At 36.4% G+C, this 22,863-nt stretch overlaps 2 protein-coding genes across 5 annotated transcripts in view; one reads left to right on the forward strand and one right to left on the reverse strand.

The window, feature by feature from the left end:
• Positions 1-22,863, reverse strand: part of LOC134673729 (A disintegrin and metalloproteinase with thrombospondin motifs like) — a 222,305-nt gene that overhangs the window by 5,768 nt on the left and 193,674 nt on the right. For 3 of the 4 annotated variants that reach the window (XM_063531732.1, XM_063531733.1, XM_063531730.1), the window contains exons 7-13: positions 20,391-20,523; positions 9,886-10,015; positions 4,778-4,920; positions 3,754-3,809; positions 1,869-1,995; positions 1,287-1,451; positions 257-373 (exon numbers count right to left, since the gene is read on the reverse strand). In XM_063531732.1, coding sequence (XP_063387802.1) covers positions 257-373; positions 1,287-1,451; positions 1,869-1,995; positions 3,754-3,809; positions 4,778-4,920; positions 9,886-10,015; positions 20,391-20,523 — 871 coding nt within the window. Of the gene's footprint in view, positions 1-256; positions 374-1,286; positions 1,452-1,868; positions 1,996-3,753; positions 3,810-4,039; positions 4,093-4,777; positions 4,921-9,885; positions 10,016-20,390; positions 20,524-22,863 lie in introns of all 4 variants that reach the window. The other variant, XM_063531731.1, reaches the window with a different exon arrangement.
• Positions 6,359-9,405, forward strand: LOC134673959 (homologous-pairing protein 2 homolog). Its single transcript, XM_063532003.1, has 3 exons — positions 6,359-6,727; positions 6,869-7,127; positions 9,218-9,405. The coding sequence occupies exons 1-3, from the start codon at positions 6,505-6,507 to the stop codon at positions 9,345-9,347; spliced, it is 612 nt and encodes a 203-aa protein (XP_063388073.1). The 5' UTR covers positions 6,359-6,504; the 3' UTR covers positions 9,348-9,405.

A 22,863-nucleotide genomic window follows, 5' to 3' on the forward strand; every position in this document is an offset into this window, starting at 1 on the left:
ATGGTCAAATTACTTTTTCATATTTACAGCTTTTCAAGCTTTTATTTAGTTTCACCTGACCGTTGTCTGTCTGTCTGTGTGTAATCAAATCTTGCAAGTTAAATTCGATCCACTTCCCGGTTCCGATTGAGCTGAAATTTTGCTTGCGGATCGGATGACATGCAATTTTATGGTACCATCGAGCTGATCTGATTTTTGCCAAAAATTACTGAAAACTAGTTTGTCAGACTAGGTACCTATATAAACTGTATCTCACCTGGTGCCTCTATCCTTGCGGCACTGCGCGTCGAGCGTGAGCAAACGGCCTGGCAACACGCGCGGCAACGAGTCGTCCTCGTGCGGCGAGTTGTATAGGCACGTCGCTGTGTCGCCACTGGAATTATACAAGTCTTGGTTAAGCTAAACTAAAGCCACTAAGAAATTATTATCAAGCCGTTACGCGCCGCGATTCGCGCACGAGTGTGGAGCGGGCTTTAGCCCCCATTCGCACGACAGCTTATTCAACGCGCGTTAAAAAAGCGTTCGAATGGCACAAATGGATACATGTGTATTTATCACACGATGGCGGTGGCGCTTTTTATTAAGCGTTGTTAGATTTTCGACTTTAAGCCTTGGTCGTTAAATCAAATTTAGAGTGCGGACAGTTACAAGCGCTTTTTTAACGCGCGTTGGAAAAGCTCTCGTGCGAATGGGGGCTCAGTAGAGTATTAAAAGTCTTCGATAACTTTTAAACTTGATCCTGCCTTCACTTGAAAAAGTCTGACATATTGCGGTATCAATGTGGCATGCGATAATACACAAATGCATTTTGCATGGATGATAATATTTATGAAATGGGGTTGGCCAGTCGAAGTATTTAGCAGATGGCGCCCTATCAATCCTAGAATTGTGTCAATTTTTTTAAATGGAATGTTATGCCCTGGATGTCAGCCCTTTTAGCCAAATCTCATAAAAAGAGGGGAATGAATGATGGCGCCATCTATGCAAACCTTTGACAGTTGCTAACCCCATTCGGATCACCACAGACTTCAAAATTTGGATCCATGGCTATAACCCTGTATATCTTCATTTTCAGTCGTTGGTTTGTCTATTTGTTTCTATACCGCTTATGCAAGAGCAATAAATTTCCGTTATGGTACCTTTGTTTGTTTGATATCAGTATAAATTACGACGTCAATGTCTACGGGTCTGAATAATTCAGGTGATCTTGTTCGGCTTTGACCGAATGTCAACTTTTTTTAAGCTATCGGCGGACTAAACGCTAAATATATGTATAATTAACCTACTTTAGGAAATGATGGAAGCTCTGCACACTGCACGGCGACCATCGGAACCCTTTCTCGGTGTGTCGCAAGTCGGACATGATGAATCCGTCCTCCCATCTGCATTTCTCGGCCCCGGGGCCGCCGAGGTACGAAGGAGGGGGGCTGCCGTCGTGCACAGCTCCTAATCTGTGGGATTTTTGAATGTTTAATTTGGAATTAATTAGAAACAAACTCTTATAACGCGACCTTAGTCGACTCTAGTAAATAGTATAGTATAGTAAAAGGATTAGCATAATTTTTATATGAACATGTGTCTGAAATAAAGTGATTTTATTTTATTTAAATACGTGATAACCTCACGACGATATCATATGGCCGTAGTGATTGATAAACTCTCCAGAGGCAATCGAGACTCGTAACAATCAAATAAAAACGTCGTTAGCGCGATGTAGCAACCTCCGCGCTTCATTCAGCGCCATCTAACGTGTTATTTGGTAAACCTTTTGTATGAAACACGGACGTGAAAAGTCGCTCTTGAAGATATTTTTTTACAAGCGAAGAAGCACCATTTTCTACCGTCAGAGTTTAGCAGACTATACTTACAAGTGACCAACTTCATGGGCAGCGACTATGATGCCTGAGAATCCACCAGTATCCTCAATAATGGCCACAGAGTTGACCTTCTCCAGTCGTTTGTTCACCACGCATGCGCCACCGACGTACGCAAAACCTGTTCATAGAGCTTTTTAATATTCGAACTTTTTTTTGTGCGTCCACATTAGGCCAACAAAGCTAAATAAGGATGCAGCTATATTATGTAGCTGTACCCAAAAAATGTTCCTTTGCTTAGTGTGGACGCGGCAATAAAGAAAACAGTGCCGAAAAAGACTTTTTTAAGGTATCTAAATTAAAGCATTACGACCACGTTATTGTTTCATTAATAGTTAAATATATTTTCTAGAGAAATTATTTCTTTTTTAATCTTTAAGTAAAACATCGGCACGTACTAATTAAAATTTAAAGGGAATTGAAAGCATTTGTAGCAAGTGGATGTTTTGGCTAGGGTAATGGGATTGTAAGGGTTTTGGTTAAAGCCGGTAAGCATCCTTATCTACTTATAAGTTCTATAGGTACTTACACAGATCATGTAGTCTTAGAAAAAGTCATTATAATAGGTACTTATTATACTTAAAAATAGGTCGTATAATTAATAATTGGTGCTGTACAAAATATTAGAAGTAGGAAGTTAATACTAGTGTTAGCACACATGCAAAAGCTCAAGCGGGTTAATGTTTTTTATACAAGCACGCAGCATTTAAATATACTACTTCAAGCCAGCTTTGTCAGTAGAAAAGGCAGAAAATTTAAAAAAAGTAGGCGTGAAATATCAATCCCCATACAAATTTTGAATTACGCGCCTTTTTCTACAGATGAAATTGGCTTGCCAGAGTATAAACCCATAACATGCTCAAAACCAACGTTTTTAAACCAAAAGTAAAACATTCTTCTATTGTTTATGGCTATTTAGAATAAAACTTCCCGCGTTTTTTTATTTCACATTGACAGTTCTATTGCGGTCCAAATTAACAAATTAAAGTTTCGATTGTGAACGGTGTTAAATCGAGATTTTATTTTAGCGTCGATTACGATGTCTACATTTACGCATTACTCCGTACCCACTGACCCCTTGTCATTTAAGTAAGGTTGGGCCGACTGGTCTCTATGTTACGCAACTTTCTTACTGTAATAGCAAAAGATACAAGTGAGTATTCCAGTGATCTTTGGATGCGGCGGAGTCAAAAGCTAAAGATCATCTTGAAGTTTACGATGTTATGGTCAGGTGATTTATAGTTTTTCATTAAGAAAACAACTTTGTTGCCATAAAAGTAGGTACTTCATTTTGATTAAATAAAGGTCAGAATAGTCATTGCAAGGGATACTTGGCTGGCATAACATGATTTGTTTTTTGTCAGTATGTCAGTCAAACCGCGAATTTAACGACGATATTCTTACGAGTGGGTGATGAATGACTATAATGACAACATACTAAATAACATAAATACCTATAAAATATGTCTCAGATATGCATGCTTTAGATTACATATTAAAATTGATGACGATAGAAACCACTACTTTTTACAAGTCTACTTCAGCACAGAAAAATTACATGTTGAGACTATTAATGGATATGAACGAAGAAACATTATAAAAAATATGCATTATGAATCTAAACTACTTACAGTACAGTCGAATGATCTAAAACAGAATTATATACATATAAAACATTAACTGGAAAAGTTCATTTTACATGTATCTAGAAGAATGAACTGCGGCGGAAAGACAGATATTATTCACAAGGTGCTAAATGACTCGGATTTAGGTAGGGGCAAAAGTGACAGGTGGGGTCAAAGTGACGTGTACACATAGGTGAGGGACTAGATGAATCAGGCGTGCTTTTGGATGGATCTTTTAGGTTTTAACACGCTACCTGCTGTCCCTCTATTGCACGCATCATTCGCATATTGTCTTCTGCACATGTCTAGTCTGAAAGCGCACGAAAATATAACTCAACACAAGTTCAATACAATTCGGACCTATCAAATCCTAATTTGTTAATCTAATGTGTCGTGTCTTACATTTAGCGCCATTACCAAATCCTTTACCTCTTAGATTATAAATTATGAAGCATTTAATATTCACTCTTAAGCTGTTAATGCCGCGCCTGTTGTAAAACCAATCGCAATCCTTAAAGACCTCTTTTTAAAATGAATTACCAGCGGTGCCTTTGGTACAGCGACCACCCTTGCGTCGACGGCACATGTCGTATCTGTTGATGAAATCATTTGCCACGTCTTCATTTCATTGCTTCGAATTGCCAGGCATTGGCATAATTTTAATGTAAACTTAATATTCTAATAATGGCGCCAAATTGAAGTTTAAAATATTAGATATACTTACCTGAAATCCTGGTGCGTGATGCGTGAACGATAACAAATGTTCAGTATAGTTATAGTTTTTAAAATAATGTATTAATATTATCTATAACAATTTTAGTTTAAGTGTAACATGAGAAAAGGTAATTTCATTTCTATTTAACTCCTTCAAAACATTGTGTAATTTATATATAAAAAAAAACAATAATGTGTAGCTACACATATGTAAAAATATTTTTACGTGTGTGTAATCTACGATATGTTCACAACACTATTATTAGTTTATAAAATAAAATAAAACTCGACTTTTTAACCAGGTTAATGCCATTAAACCGGCGGTAACGATTATAAGGTTCTGCTAATTATCTGGCATAAACACTTTTGTATATTTTTTAGCAGTTGAGCATCATTCATTACTTATCAGATGAGCAGTGCATGGATGTATAATATCTGTTAGAGCGAGAGGTATGTATATAACCCTCTATTCTATTAGATAGATACGTCGCGTTCAGCGCACCTGATTAATAATGATTGATGGCTACTACACTGGTTAAAAAGTCGAGTCCGAAAGGTACTTACTTGGTGATTGCAACAGCAATGTCGTAGACTGGCAACCGCCGCTCTCTGAACAAATACTTGCCCATGTCAGTGAGCGCGGCGGCCGAGTCAATAGCGTCACGGCCAACTCTATTTCTTTCCAAGTAGGGTGTGGCATCACGGCCCTGTCAATGTTTAAAAATATGAATGTTATTTATAAATAAAAGACATCAATCTCAATTTACATTTTCGTGTTCTTAATATTCCTAAACATAAACTGAAATAAATGTCATATACTAAGAAAAAGTGACCAAGGCCTCCAGTGCCCCAGGCTGGAATCGAACCAGCGTCCTCTGCTATCGCGGCAGGTGCCTGAACCACTCGGCCACCGGGGTCACAGAAACGTTAGTCAAATTTTCCAAGTATATGCACTTTTTTACTGAAGGCTTGTGGCGCCCCCTAGCCATCTCTAAGGTAGAACAGTATGGTTCGAACCCTTCTAGCTGGATCATTCCCATGATGATACCGAGCTAGCGAGAGAGATGGCGCTGCCCATCAATACAATGAAGTATTTGAACAAATTAAATTATTTCCAGGAAATATTTTAATTTGTTTTTATCAAGTAGAAACACTACTATATAAATTATAAACTGAAATAAATGTCATATACTAAGAAAAAGTGACCAAGGCCTCCAGTGCCCCAGGCTGGAATCGAACCAGCGTCCTCTGCTATCGCGGCAGGTGCCTGAACCACTCGGCCACCGGGGTCACAGAAACGTTAGTCAAATTTTCCAAGTATATGCACTTTTTTACTGAAGGCTTGTGGCGCCCCCTAGCCATCTCTAAGGTAGGTAAGTAAGGTAAGGTGGTTTCGAACCATACTGTTCTACCTTAGAGATGGCTAGGGGGCGCCACAAGCCTTCAGTAAAAAAGTGCATATACTTGGAAAATTTGACTAACGTTTCTGTGACCCCGGTGGCCGAGTGGTTCAGGCACCTGCCGCGATAGCAGAGGACGCTGGTTCGATTCCAGCCTGGGGCACTGGAGGCCTTGGTCACTTTTTCTTAGTATATGACATTTATTTCAGTTTATAATTTATATAGTAGTGTTTCTACTTGATAAAAACAAATTAAAATATTTCCTGGAAATAATTTAATTTGTTCAAATACTTCATTGTATTCCTAAACATATTTAAAACTGGTGTGTTTAATGAAACTGTATCCATATCATGTCACCGATTACAATATATTTTTCAACTAAACTATATGAATGACTACAAAGAGACGTTAAGGTAGTGCTCGGCATGTTAATGCCCAAAAGACACCCTGTTGTTACCTCTATTGACAATTACTTAAGTTTAGAGATGCCAAGTATCGGGATAGTAACGAGCACTCGGACGTTAATTATTTCATCAAAATTGCAGTTGTTTTTAATTTATTCAAATGCATGCACGTCTTCTTGTAATAACCTATCGATAAAATTATTGATATGCATAAACGCGTTTGAGACAATAACCATTGCGAGACATTTAGATAAAATATTATTGCTCTTTTATTTCGATAACGATCTTAATAATTTTCGATTATGATTTAATTAAATCGAGAAAATTGGCAGTTTGACTCACGCTTTAGTCACATGATGTAAAAAGGATGTAAAAACGTCAACTGTCACCTACAAATGGCGGTATTTTCCGAATAAGTTTTGTGGTTAAAACTTTTGTCGAGGCGAATCTTGCTTTCTGACAATACTTGGTAAAATATTATACAACAATGGCCAATGAGGCAGTGCTAAAATATTTAGTGGACACCAATCGCCCATATTCGTGTGCAGACGTAACAGTTAACCTCCGTGGTGCTTTTTCGAAATCCGCTGTTCAGAAGGCGTTGGATTATCTGAGTGAAAATGCCAAAATTCGTTGTAAATTGTATGGAAAACAGAAAGTTTACGTAGCCATACAGCCGGAGAATGTTATAGAAGAGGGAGATACCGAAGGTAATATGTTTTGACGTTTAAAATGTCTCGGCCAAAGTTAGTTGTATTCAGTTCAGACAAAAAAACAATAATAATTCGGGGGATTCTCAGTCATAACTTAATAAATATTTAAAACCTAATTGTTAGTTATTGCTTTTGCAGACTATGATGCTCAATGCAAGTCAATAACTGAAGAATTATTGGAAAAAACCAACACTTTAAAAACAGCAGAAGTAAACTTAAAGTCTATCTTGACCGCTCCCACAACAGATTCAGCCAAGTCCCAAATAGAGGAGCTGAAAGGGAGAATAGAGGGTTTTGACAACAAGTTGAAAGTGTTGAGTACTTCTACTAATGTGATTAGTGCTGAGGAAAAGGCTGCTATTATGAGCCAGCATGAGAAATTCTTGAAAGAGTACAGGTAAGAAATAAATAGTGTTTATCTTTACATTATAGGTATTATTGAGGCAATATTGTACATGGAATTTACCCAGTAATAAATCAGTTAGGTCCTTCAAAAGATTAAGGTAAAAGATATATGAAATTATTGTCCTTGTGTCCTCCTGAGTCCCAGAGGCCTTTATAAAGGATTAAATCAAATGGAATTTTGAATTAAAATGGAATATAAGAAGGTTTCAAATTCAAAACTGCAATAATGACAAGGGGGACTGAGGAGGATATATTTACTTATGATAAATGCAAGTATTATACAAGGAAGGTCCTTTAATTTTAAGCTTGTAATATGTAAAACAAATACAAGCTTATTTTTAAATCTTTTTTATTACAAGGCCTTACTTTTATTACAGTTTACAAGCATTTATGTAACAGACCATGATACCCTAGCACATACATAGTATTATGCTGTCTTGCTAAGTTAGTGAGACTAAGTATTCAATTTATTTATATAAGATTGTAAATTATGATGTCACCAAAATTGTTGGAAAATATAATACACTCCCAAAATTGTTGAATTAAATATTCTCCACATTAGATTGTGTCTAAGCATGTTAGTAAAATAGAAATAAAATATACTTAATTATTAAATTCAAACAAGAAAATAATCATATTGAAATATCTAATGTTTATATCTGACTTCACGGAACATTGTAAAATTATTATGAATTTTAATTTGCTGTTTTATGCAGTTTTAATAGTCTTATAGAATAATTAATTAGTTGATGGGTTTAATTAATATGCAGAGTAAGTAATAAAATTACTAATTCTCTGTAAAGGTTTACACTTGAATGTTTTTATGTCTTGGCTAATATACACCATAAGGAAAGCTATAAAATTCAAGGAAGAAAAGACATTTTATTGATGTTATCTGACAAAGACCATAAAATGGGTATCATAAAAATTTAAAAATGTAAACAGTTTTATTAACAAGTTAATGAAAACTTAAAGAAGATTCTTGGAAAAAGCGTGTATCGTTTAAAAATAACTTAATTAGTCTTCCACATTTATATTTTTATATAATTTGCAACAAATACACTTCAAGTAATTTTAGACCTTATTAGAATTAGTGTAAGGTATAAGATTGCTCCCTGTCTTTATTTGACATATTTGTATCCCTTAACACCGCGAATCCTTGGATATATCCATAAAATAACGTGATTATAGAATGAGGTTGGTCGGTCGAAGCATTTTGCAGATGGCGCCAGCATAGTTTTATGGCCTGTGCACACCGGCTGCGTGTGCGTGACGTGCACGTGCGCGTGCGGTGTTGTAGTATACAGATCCTTATGAGAGATGGTACACCGCTTGCGTGACGTGGAGTGTGCGGCTCCAAAATTTTAGCGCACGCACACGCGCACGTCACGCACACGCACGCAAGCCGGTGTGGCTCGGCCTTTACCTGTCAATCCCAGGAAGTGTCAAATTCTTTTCTTTTTAATTATATGTCCTAGCTAGCCCTTACAGCCAAATCTCATAGAACACAGACTCTAGAGACAGGGAAAACCTATGCTAGCGCCATCTATACAAACCTTACACAGTTGCAAATCCCAATCCCATTGACCTAAAATAGACTTACAGCTCGCTCCACACTCGTGCACGAATCGCGGCGCGATTCGCGTATAGTGTGGAGCGGGCTTATCATGGGTGATAATTTGATAAGCGCTCTAATAATGAATGAATGAATGAAATGAATGAAATGAATAATAATACCTATGCCTGCTAATGGTAAGCGAAGTGTCATGACATGAATCTAGTATTAAACTGGATTGGGCATGAGTGGTGGGGATAACTGACAGAACGGGATAGTCTTATGTATCTTTCAGTAGGAGTAGCAGCGAAAGCGCTATTATTGTTTGTCACAGTCTCACATTTTATTTGTTCCCCACCTTTTTTTTAGTATTGATAATGGTGGGCAACAAATGAATTCGATCAATCACAGTGTCGCATTTCCGTATGTTCTGTCCCTCACGGAGGCACGCGTATACCACTTCTATAGGATGCTACTTCTATGTGTCATGATAATCTTTATGTAACATTGCCTTAATTTTTTTGCAGGAGCCGTAAAAGAATATCGACCGACATTATCGAGGCGGTACTGGAGGGCTATCCTAAATCTAAGAAGAGTTTGCTGGAAGAACTTTGTATTGAGACAGACGAAATGGCTAATTTTAAATTGATGAATTAATTTGGAAAAGTACTATGTACTTATGTTAATTTGTGTTATGTGAGGATTTACTGTAATAAAAGTATTGATTGAATTGAAGTAATGATAGCATGACATTTTTTTTAAATATCTACTTGTTTTTCTGTACTTAGATAAATACAAAATATTATCGTTTGATATTTACTACTAGCAACCTATTATTGATTGAAAAGCTGTAAAATGTGAGAAAAAATCGTTCTCCCAGTTAAACAGCCAAAATAGATGGCGCTATCGCTATATTGCGTCATGTTTTATAGCTTAGGCAGGGATGCGAAACTCGGCTCCGTTCGGCTCAGCATTGCTCCGAGCAATTAATAGGGTTGACACAACTTGACGTCCCATTGCATGCACGACCACAGATAAGAATGGCTTGAATTTTGACAACCCTAAATAGCCGAAAGGGTTAGTGCCATAAGGAACATCATGACTCGACCCTGAATCGCTGTCAAACTTCGGTTTTGTAGGAAGTTTCCTTTCTGTACGGTAGTACTATTATTTATTCTGTGTTTTAAGGACTCACCCTAGATATTATGATTCCAGCGATGGATATCCGGATCCTGGGCCCCTTGAGCAGCTTGTATCGCAGGTCCACGCCATTCCAGAACGATACGAAGTATCGTTTTATTTGAACGTTGTCGCCATTGTGTAATCTGTAATAAAAAAAATTAATGGCGATATAGTTCACATAGGGCGCTAGAGTTAGGGCGCCGGTTTTACCAATCTGTCTGTCAGTTGTGGATTCACACGTATCCGGGTAACTGACTGCCTATTATAAAAAGATAAGATAAATAAATAAATAAATATTATAGGACATTTTTACACAAATTGACTAAGCCCCACGGTAAGCTCAAGAAGGCTTGTGTTGTGGATACTCAGACAACGATATATATAATATATAAATACTTAAATACATAGAAAACAACCATGACTCAGGATCTGTATCATAATACAAATAAATGCCCTTACCAGGATTCGAACCCGGGACCATCGGCTTCATAGGCAGGGTCACTATACTAGGCCAGACCGGTCGTCAAAAGATAAGATACCTACATTTTATTAAAAGATAAGGGAGTTTTGGCAATTGCTTTCATTAAAACAAAGTTTCACTGTACACTTTAAATCCTAATCGAGCTTAAAATATAGTGCAAAATGTATAATAATATATTAGTAAAGTCTGACCAGAAATATATGATCACGCGCCATGTTGCGGAATTTCACTGGAACTAATTTTTCCATACTATACTGAACTGTCATCCTATACATGAAAATAACAGCGCCCTCTTGACAATGATCATATTACTGGTCAGGCTTTAGATACAGTCAACGGTAAAAATATGGGTGTTCAAATCATTTCAAAAATATGTCCCATAACTCTTATGTCAGTGAATTAAGAGCTATGGGACATATTTTTGAGTAAGTTGTCTACACCCATATTTTTACCGTTGACTGTACTAAAGTGTGACGGGAATCCCAAATGGTCAATTCAAGGAAAATGCGGTGAGAACAGGTGTGTGAATCAGGACTGGAAATATATCATTTTGCGGTTTTCAACTGGGCATAATTAATAAGCTTTGGATAGGTCATTCTTTTATACCTATTTGAATATAAAGTAACGCAGACTGTCTGTCTAGATAGGTATGCATTTAATCGAACTTGCCTAATTAATTTTCTGTAGGTTAACTTATAAATTTATTACGAGTTTTTTAGGTAAAATTGCGAAATCTATTTAAATTAGCTACTTGAAAAGTGACAAGTAACTAACTATAGAAGGCGTGTCTCACTCCGCGATTTCGTCGCTTTGCTACAGGTAGCTAAAAGTACATCCGTACGGCCCCAATTTTGGGGTTTGCCATACATAAGCCGCGCGTGGCGCTGTCGCCACCTTGCGGCCATATCTGTGCTGATCGTAACAGACGCGTTTTGTTAGAGAGTGAGTCTTCTGTACTTAGTACTATTATTTATTCTGTGACTATAGTGTAGTATAGTAAAAATAACTATATTTATAGGGTAGGATTAGTACCTATTTAGCAAGCCAAGGTTTACGCTGTTAAGGTATGATAGTAGTGTTATCTTCTGGGTAGGTTTAGGCATAGTCAGCAGTATCAGACGTAACTATTTATTTTAAGGGTTTAAGGTGTTTCGCACACTGAAAAGCTAGCAAATAAGCGACATTTAACAATGTACCTACTTATGTAAGTATGCATGTAAGTAGGTAAGTAGCTAGTAACTATAGTTAGTTTTTTAGCATTAGAAAAAACGTAAACAATCTTGATGTGTCTCTTAATTGAAAAGCACGTTTTAAAAATAAGTCACAGCAAATATGTAACAATTATGAGTATAGTACAATTAAGTATTTATATTCTTCTACTTTCATAAGTAATACTTAAGTACTGATTTATAAAAAGCGTTTTTCAATTAAAATACATGTCATGATCGCTTACCTTTTTTCTAATGCTAAAAAACGAACTATATATACTTATATTAATTAGATTGTAAACATACAAAGGACAAATGGACTAAATATGTTTCTATTCTAATGTGGCTCCGCTCGTTGCGTTAGGTTGCGGCGTCAGTGTGTGAATCGCCTAAATGAACCACATGGCCTGCAGATTTAGAGCATTTAATAACTGGAGTCGCCTTTAAGAGCTTACCCCTCTGCCGAAAAACTGGCACAATTGTGCAATCTTTTGTGTGGACTGACATAGCTATTTGTACGTTACGTACAAATCATCTAGAAATAGCAATACATTTGACGTCCCCTCCCCCGCAAAAATCGGCAGACTGTTTCGTACAGAAAATGACAGCCATGACGTTTCCAGTTACTAAATGATCTAAGCCTGTAGAAGACTACATTGTTAAAAATTAAAAGCACTAAATAAGACTCGAATTTCTTCATTTTATTCAAGTTACTACTCGTTGTTAATGTTATATACTACATTAAACAACTGTACCGCTATTCGGAACCTAATAATAATATTGAGAATGGCAACATTGCGTTGTTGGTCGTATTGTCCTTTTCTAGCATATACGTCCCTCTCTCTCCCACGCTCCCACCACACAGCAGTTTGCTTTTTGGCGGTTGTCGCAAAAAACAAATTTCCAACTCATTGGCTTGCTGTTTTTCCATCTGGAAGGTCGTGAAGCTAAACTGCTGGTGAGTTTTTGAATTTGTACCCCAGTTTAGCTGACTATATTGAAAAACAGTTTCTAACGGCTTTTGCCGTTCGAAATAAATATTTAAATTTAGTGTCCGTTAAACTATCTAGCAAATAAAAACGATCCGGAATAGTAATGTGTAAGTTTTCAAAGGCTGCCTGCGCGCACCGTGGCTATGCTAATGAAAATACTAAAACACATAATGTTATTAGAAAACACATCGAGCTGGTAAAGCATGCACTTGTCACCATTAGAATTTAATTAATTTTATACCTACATTAAGTCTCTCCTGAGCCTTAATTATTACTCATTACTTTAAATCTTTGTGTGTCTATAATAACGGTTAAAATTATAACGCTTAAATGGTGATGTGTGGAGGCATACCCTTCAGTTTTCAAGTGATTTGTGTTTTCGAATTCGAAAGGATCGGATAGTTAATACGTGTTACGTAGAACCTAATACGTATTAAGGTAGAAGCTTATAGACGTGTAGGGTTTATCTGTCTAAGTATGTATCAGCAACTTTCGTTTTATCCCGTTCCGGGTTAAATATAATATTGCAAAATGAATTTTTTGGTAATCAACTTGCTGATAAATAACGTGTACCCGCTTAGGAGTCGACGAGGCCCCGCTTCGCGGGGCTTCTATTTCCGCTCTAAGGGACACAAGGTAACGAACAAACCTACATCGCAAGCATTGCATTTATTTTTGTGGAAAGTGAGTACTTTGGCAGTACGTAAATTTAAATCTGACTAGACGAAGAGAGAGATTAGCATGGCTCTGCGCAAGAATTACATGGAAATCCTTAAGTATTTCACTCCTTATCTTCCAACTTATATCTCTCTAACTAGATCTCTGATTTAGAAAAAAAAAAAGTTAAAATGTAGGTAGATAGGTATATCTTTAAATAAATAACAGGTAGCTTAAAAGGTCAACGAAAAGAACTCTTGCATGTAGTTGCTATATGTGCTGGTATTATTTTGGATTTGAATAACTTGATTATTCATGCTATATGTAACTACATACAAGAGGGTCAATCTTTAAGCCTGCCTACCTACCTACATAAATAGTACCTACACTGGTAAACGTTTTAAATAAAATCGGAAGCCTGTGACTTGAAAGGGCATTAACAATATGGGAATCTTTAGATTGACTCATTGACGAAGACGCATGGTTTGTTTCATATTGTCAAATTATCTATTCGCTAACCTAACTGTGGAGTTAAAGTTTAGTTATGGCAAATCTGCGCGTCACCGTGAATGACACTTTCTAAAAGTGCCTATTAAGGTGGTTCGCTTTTCATACAAAATTCAATCAAAGCTCATTAAGTAACTACACACTATTAGTACACAAATATTTCCGCATTTATCTTCTTTCGAATATTCGTTTGCGCGAAATTAACAGGAAAACAATGTTTCATACAGAAATCATGCAAAAATCATAGTTAACTTTTCATCAATTTTACGTATGTGTGTGTCACAAATGTCGTGTACAGATACATTTGCGACGTTGCCATACCATTTCCGACGTTGCCGGGCTGACCACGGCTCGAATTTGGAGTGCCGTCATGTTTAGTGCAATTTTGTTGACACTGATATTTGACAGGTAGTTAATTGACCTAAGCGAGAAGTTCGTCAGCTTAGCTAAGAACTATCATGGCGTGTTATGCAAACAGTCGCTTTTTTGCTTGCAAACGGAAGATTCCCGGTTCGATCCCCAGTCATTGTATGCTGGAACATAACTTTTTGTATTTTTGTTACACCTAAATTTCGTATTGTTTTTTTATTTTTATTAAATTTTTCTTATTATCATAAATCGATTATTAAGTATGGGCTACACGTATTCTTTTATTTTTACAAAGATAATTAGAAATTATACTCTTCCTAATCTCTCTGATTTTTACAATCAGGACATCCTCACTGCAATAAAAACCGGGCAAGTGCGAGTCGGACTCGCGCACGAAGGGTTCCGTGCCATAATGCAAGAAAAAAACAAAAAAAAGCAAAAAAAAACGGTCACCCATCCAAGTACTGACCACTCCCGACGTTGCTTAACTTTGGTCAAAAATCACGTTTGTTGTATGGGAGCCCCATTCAAATCTTTATTTTATTCTGTTTTTAGTATTTGTTGTTATAGCGGCAACAGAAATACATCATCTGTGAAAATTTCAACTGTCTAGCTATTACGGTTCGTGAGATACAGCCTGGTGACAGACGGACGGACGGACGGACGGACAGCGAAGTCTTAGTAATAGGGTCCCGTTTTACCCTTTGGGTACGGAACCCTAAAAAGAAGTGTATAAAATTTCCTGTGGTTAAAAATAATGGATTTTGTCTATGAATGAAAAACACAATTATTACTATAGTTTGTTTTTTTTAGCATTAGAAATAAGGTAAACAATCTTGACGTGTCTTTTAATTGAAAAACACATTTTAAAAATAAGTTACGGCAAATATGTAACAATTATAAATCTAATACGATCATTTATATTCTTCTGCTTTCATAAGTAATCGTTTTTGATTTTTAAAAAACCTGATAACACTGAGTATGTGGGGGAAGCGCTGCTGGCCTAGCGGAAAGCAATTCGGAGGTCGCGGGTTCTAACCTCGGCTCGTACCAATGATTTTTCGAACTTTTATACGAAATAGCATTTGATACCTACCTATTTATACACCGATACCTATTTTTCGGTGAAAGAAAACAATGTGAGGAAACCGGACTAATCCAAATAAGTTTACTCTCTGGGTTGGAAGGTCAGGGCAGTCGCTTTCGTAAAAACTAGTGCGCATGCCAATTCTGGGATTAGTTGCCAAGCGGAGATTGAATATCTGGGAGACCGACCAAAGCTTACAAAACATAAAAACTCAAAAATGCGCGTTTTCTCATAGACCTAGCTAAGAGATCAAACCCCTTATAGCAAATTTCATCGAAATCGTTAGAGCCGTTTCTGATATCATCCAAATATATAAATAAATAATTATATATCTAATAATTGCTCGTTTAAAGGTAAGATAACACAAAGGAGAAACAAAAAGAAATTACCTACTCGCCACCAGTGTTGAACCCCAATCCTCTTGCACGTATTTGGGTCAAACAGATCACTGTGTTACGTTCTTTCCTGTGGACATACACAAAGTTAAGGGCTATAAAGATTAATTTTCTTATTTAACCCTTATCCACGTAAAAAGGTCCTCCTTTTAATTACAGAACTATAATAAAATCATTACTTACATGCCCACAAGCTGTTAACTATTGCCCACAGGAGAGAAAACTAGCGTGTTCGCGCGAACTGTACATTTTTCTCCCCTGTGGGCAATAGTTAACAGCTTGTGGGCATGTAAGTAATGATTTTATCATAGTTCTGTAAATAAAAGGAGGACCTTTTTACGTGGGTTAGGGTTAAATAAGAAAATTAACCTTTATAGCCCTTAACTTTGTGTATGTCCACAGGAAAGAACGTAACACAGTGATCTGTTTGACCCATTTCCACGAACATACCGTTACGCTATTGCAACATACTTATGTTGTGTGAAATTGTCTACTACAAGGATCACGGAAACACTGTTTGCATGTGTGAGTAATAGTAGGAAAAAGCGTGACAGCAACACTCCGTCGAATTAAAAAGGTGGTTTTTGCACAATGAAGTATTCAATGTTTATTTTAATAGTTCAATATTTACTTAAAGAGTGCGCGAAACATACTTTTAAGTATACAAATACCAAGACCATTTCACAAAAAAATAAAATCTGAAATTTTGCAAAAGTGGTGCCATCTAGCGAGAGTTAAGTTTTGAGTAACCTAGGCGAACCACCTTAAAGTAAATCCTTTCCCCTTGTTGAGCGAAGAACTCGCAACTAAGGGAATATTACCCATAAACTTCATTTGAATGATATTCTTATGCCTATGTCTGTTACGGTTCCACTAAGAGAATCTTTTATTCAGTCACAAACTAACGTCAAGTTGTTTGTGATGAAACCAATATGTTGTGTACCTATCTAAGCCTGCGCAAGGCTGCCATGTTTCCACCTGCGTAAGGTGTGCCAAAGAATCTTTGATTCATTCACGAACTGATTTCAAGTTATTGATGATGATATTACAACCTATGTAAGCCTGCGCAAGGCATGTCAGAAATTAAATGATATGGTCATAACACAGGCGACCGAATAGGCCACAATCATAAAATATAACAAAGATGAATATGTAAATACCTCCTTTTAGACAAAGTGAAAAGGGTTCTAACAAAATAATGTTCTGGGTAAAAATCAGTCGAAATAGGCAAGGCTTCATTATTCGAGGTTTCATTTTTGTTTACCAATCTATTTTAAGGGTCCCGAACACCCTATTGGCTAAACCCAAATTTGAACATTTCTAAAATTATAATAGGTATAAAATAATCTAAGATTCCGGGCCTATCTCGACTCATTTTTATTTTAAAGAAGAAAAATATAAAATTGTGGTCTGGAGACGCTAAGCCTCATAACGTGGGTGGCATAGATAATAGTAAGAGATTTAGTCACCTAAATTCAACCATAAGCCCAGGCAGAATATTGATAATTAGAATAAGGTGTGGTCAATCCTCCAAGGTCCAGATAACCTGTGGACTCTTAATTAAATCGGGCTCACTAAGCTCACGCACGACATAGCTTACGGTTCAATTCTGAAATAAGCTATGGTTAATATCACCCATGGTGTGAAAATCAAATTACAAGAGCACAAACAGCCTGCTCAAGGTGTACAAAGGGTTCCGTTTAGCGGCCCTATGAATATCTAAAAACCTTTGAAGTCTATGCCTGCTATGGCAGATTAGAAATTAATATAAATTATATTTGCCTCGAGAGCACTAGTCTTTCAGTTAACATGTTTACGAGTACCTACCTATGTAGGTACACGACATAACCAAGGTTACCTATTTAATTATTATATCCCTGACTGGCATGGAATAGAAAAATTGTCATGTGCTGCACAAGCATGTTGGAAATAAAAATATACAAAACTGACCTAACGGGGCGATTATGAATGATTTATTTTTCACCCTTATGTCTGCCTTGTGACCCTTGAGGATTCGAACCACCTTGATCGTAAGTGCTCCTATGCACAGATTAAGTTTATTTTAAACTACCCATGCTCTAATCTCAAGGGCACGTGCTTCTATGCACGGACCAAATATTGTTAAGTATCACTTAATTCACTTGTCATTATTCGTCATAGTTTGATTCTATACGTTTAACAAATGTACCCACCGTGGAATGTAATGTACCCACTACATAAGGTTTTTAAGAAACAATGACTTAACGGTTTGCACGAACGGTTCTAGTATAACTTCTGGGCGGTCACGTCTAGAGCATGACCCTCTAGTTCTCAATTTATACAAAATTATAGCATTGTGATACTATTTGCTTTGCACAATGTGAAACAGAAGCAAGCCTTGCGAAAAGGCGAAGCTATTTTGAAACGCGAGTACTTTCCAAAAATACATTGTTATACATATAAATATGTCTTTGTCGTGGAACAAGTACACCCAAACAAATGCAGTCATTTATTATAATATGTTGGCAAAACTCTGCCAAAGAGTCATATAGTCTGTATGTACAGTGTAACCTAAAAAGGCATCAATGCACATGAATCTCTTGAAACATGGTGGATCAATTAATTTACACCCCGTCTGTGTCTTGCTCCTATTACCAAATCTACAAGTTAAGGACCTCAACCTATATATAGGTACCCTTCTTGCACGAGACCTGTAAAAAATTTACACTATAATTTCATGCAGTCACGTGTCGGAAAACTAGGTCCACACACTTAGCGCTATTGTGAATATATATCCAAGAACTCTGTATATTGCCTCCCAGAAGGCGGGATGTTATTAGACTAACCTATATAGTAGGCCAGAGATATAGTATACAAAAGTACAATGGGCCCAAATTAAGTAATATTATATTTCAGATCTTGCTATTATTGAAATATAAACAAGTAATATATAATTATCCTTAGTTCATAAGGAGGATAAGTATACCTAAATATCTAATAGATTCGACAAAGTGTTGATTCTAGCATTGGATGAAATAGGTCCCTCTTAAAGGGCCTCTGCGCTGTTGGCTTTGGGGCCACGGGCGCCCGGCAAAGGTCGGGGACCCCCTGGTTTCCCAGAGCAAATAACGTAAAATCACGAAATAAGCACATAAATTTGTATTTCGGTTAAAAGCACCTATGCGATGAGCTAGGGTTTCGAATTAAGTATCTTATTCCTTATAATTTACACACTGAATATTCAGAATTAAGCAATGTTTATGAATAGTTTACAGAAATCAAGCCACTTTAGCGGTCAGAACCAATAAAGTTTTAAGGCTTATGTCTACCAGTAGGCACCAGATAAAGTAAACCACTGAGAAACTACTCTTACTACATATATACAAATTAATGAGTAAAATTAAGGTTATGATAGCTAAACATTAATTTAATTAGAATAACTCGGCAAATATTATTGATAAAGTCCTGTGGCAATTCTACATTAACCATTTGAACGCCAAGAACACCAAAAAAGCGTCATAACTAGTGCCACAGCGCAGTGAACACATTGAGTGTTGTGGCTTAAGCTCTCAAAGTAACCTTTACACTTTTAATTAAGGTTTATTTAGGTACATTGACTCGCGTTCTCGTTAGTAAAGCGTTTAAAAGGGTTAAATGCATTTTATAGCTATAACTATAACCTATAACCAAGTATATGGCTTACAGTCATTAAAGAAATTTAGTGATTCCCTATGACATTTCAACAAGTATCTAATTTTATTAACTTTGCTTGTGGTAGTGATATAACGAATAATTAAAATATTCGTCTATTTAATCCCGAGGGATTCTGGAAATAGGAAAGGTCCTGTCCTTGTTATATTCCTGCAACTGCTCACTTTACTATTATAGATAATTATTATCAAATTTGATAATAATTGCTACTTATAAATAAATACTACTCTAGTACTTTATTATTTTTATCTTTTCACACTTGAATTACATTACTCCTTTATAACAGATGTTGTATGCTCCTTGAAGAGTAGACTGACTTATCACATCTTGTTTTACCTAGTTTTCACATACATGTAATTAAGTACCCTTGTTGCGACTCACTTATTCTTTTTGAACATTTATAAGTACATTAAGTACGTATATAAAATGTTAAGTTAGTATCATAATATAATGTATGTGTACATTATTAATAATAAAAATGAATATGAAATATGAATATCAAATTGTATGCTTTACTAAATACCTCTCTCCTCACAGGTGTTAAAATAAAGGGTGTACTGCATAATTAATTAAACACTCATAATATAATAATATTACATAATATACATAATAAGTACATGTATATTAATCACATTGGCTTGGCGTCTTCCCACCACCAGGCGATAACAAACACGTCTCAATATTATTATTAGGTTCCGAATAGCGGTACAGTTGTTTAATGACAGCGTTTTACACAAAAATAAAACGCTAATTAAATAACTTACCCTATTCGGAACCTAAAGTTTTAATCCTGCCTGGTGTAAATATGTATAATTTTGAGACAATGAGTTGGAAATTTGTTTTTTGCGACAACCGCCAAAAAGCAAACTGCTGTGTGGTGGGAGCGTGGGAGAGAGAGGGACGTATATGCTAGAAAAGGACAATACGACCAACAACGCAATGTTGCCATTCTCAATATTATTATTAGGTTCCGAATAGGGTAAGTTATTTAATTAGCGTTTTATTTTTGTGTAAAACGCTGTCATTTCAAAGATGGGATAGGTTTTTACAAGACCTACAAATACGAGGTATTAAGTACTAGCTAGAACAAATAGGGGATACCATAGAACACCAGGAACAGGCTTCCACTTACCTGTAACCGTCATAGTCTACTATGACAAGGATCTCCGGGTAGATGACGTAAGGCGCGTCCCGTTTTCTCCGCGAATGCTCCGTTGACCGTTTCGTCCTGAACCTTTTCCCGATGTGGTCTGGCTCCATGAATGCTGTGAACAAAAAAAAAAGTTTATTAACAAGTTACTGTCAAACATATTTTTTGACACACACTTCTATATCTCGTACCTACTCTACACCTATCCGGCCTTTATTTTGCTATCCGACCGGATACCGAATAGTAACATTGCTTGATTTCGGAGTAAACAAATTGGATTTAAGAAACAGACACGGTCATTATCGTACTTGTTTATTATTTTAAAACAATTTAATCATGCCACTGACGTGCACGCGCACTCATTTCGAACCTAGAAATGAGGCCGCGCGAACGTTCACTAGGAAACAGGCTGTCTAACCTGAAGAATGCGCACCTGAAAAACCGAAATGTAGGTATAGTTCCGCTGGCCGAACATTCGGCGGCCGGATACCGGATATTCGACCGATGGTCAAGCCGAATATCCAGTATCCGGCCAAACAACTATCCGTTGCATCTCTACTAAGAAGAATAAGAATAATATTTAAGTATTTGAAAAGAACCTTTACAAATATCAATAGGTATCCTGCGGCCCCCACACTAGGCTAAGTAGGTACTTCTCAAGACGTTTTTCTAACAAGCCTAAACTCGATATAAGTATTTAGGTATGTTTTTCGGCCGAAGAGTTTCATTTGCTACCTTCCGACCGCATCATCAGAACAGCTAAGACAGCTAAGTACCTATATGTTGCACTGCATTTCAAATATTGCATTGTCATCGGAATTAACGAAGTAAACAAATCCCCAAACCAAACCAAATTGCAACAGTATCAGAGGTATCTGATACCCTGAGGAATATTCATACACGGTGTAACATGAGTAAACCGAATAATTTTAACAGCGTGTTCCTAATCATATTTAGAGACAAAAATGTCCTATAAACTTTTTTGATATTCGCCTAGTTTCAGAGATATTATTAATTAAAAAAAAAAAGTTTTTATTGTTACATAGTGTAAAAGGCCTTTTTGATGGTGATGTTGCTGCTATGGGACGTAGTCTAAATATCCTTATTGATAGATGTCAAAAAGTGACAAGTAACACTTTGCAAAAAGTAGGTTCTACGAAAAAAAAATGTAAAAATCAATTTTAAGTGACAAGTTTACCAATAACATTTATTTTTTATGTACAAATACATTAAAAAAATTGAAAACCCAAACCAAAAATTTTTTTTTGCGAAATTGACCTAAACTCATATTACATTTTTTACTTCTTTTGACCTCAGAAATTCGTGGTTAAAATTATTCGGTTTCCTCATGTTACACCGTGTATTTATGTTAAGGATTGAAGCATTTATTTATTATATACTTACCTCTATAGTTATCTAATACAAAATATACGCGGTGAAGCTAAATAAAAGCCCGTAAAAACTTTGTAAAACGGAGGGGCTACCGCCAAAACCGAAATTCGCAAATTGCGGGGATCTTTCTCTTTTACTCCAATGAAGGCGTAATTAGAGTGACAGAGAAAAATCCCCGCAATTTGCGAACTTCGATTTTCGCGGTTATAGCCCGGATACCTATTTTATTGCGTGCGGAGAACACGACTTCGTAGGTAGCAAAACTAATAAATTTATTGAAGAATGGCCAACATGAAAAACTTAAATAAATCAAAACAAATGCATGAACTTTTCGATCGTATTATTTAAAGGTCGCGACAATATTAATGACGAATTTATAATTCTTGTTAATATTTTATTGTATCGTAAATATCGTAATCGTAAAAATACAAATTTAAAGTTTTATATGCTTTTAAAATGTTAATATTTAAACCTACAATTTTATAACAAACTACAACAAATACCTATCAAATAAATATCGGAGACATCCATTTTCAAGAAGACCACAACCAAACTGTAGGTATTTTTTTTCTGAGTAAGGTTATTGCTATTCCACCTGTCCTATTTCTTGGTCCAATGTGCGTTGCCTCACTCTCTCAATAAGCAAAACGTGAGACTCATATACATATTGGACAGATGGAATAACTAAGGCTCGGAACCGGTTTCTTCATACAAATATACCGGTATTATTAGGTTCTTTTTCGTTCTTTAGTTTATTATTTCATTTCTAATGATTCAGTCTAATAATACGAAGTTGTTACCTAAAAACATGATTCAGTCCTACGTGAAGCTTAAGTGGGACTGGGCTGGACATGTCTGCCGCATGCACCCTGAAAGGTGGGTCAAAATGGTTACGGAGTGGGACCCACGGAACACCATAGATGGTGCTAGCCGGAGTGCAGGCAGACCGAAAAGGAGATGGCGTGACGACTTATACGTATTCTGTCCGGATTGGCGGGAAACTACAAAAGACAGGGTTGAGTGGAGGAAGCGAGGGGAGGTCTTTGCCCAGCAGTGGGACACT

This window comes from Cydia fagiglandana, chromosome 19 (genome assembly GCF_963556715.1).
Source record: "Cydia fagiglandana chromosome 19, ilCydFagi1.1, whole genome shotgun sequence".
NCBI lineage: Eukaryota > Metazoa > Arthropoda > Insecta > Lepidoptera > Tortricidae > Cydia > Cydia fagiglandana.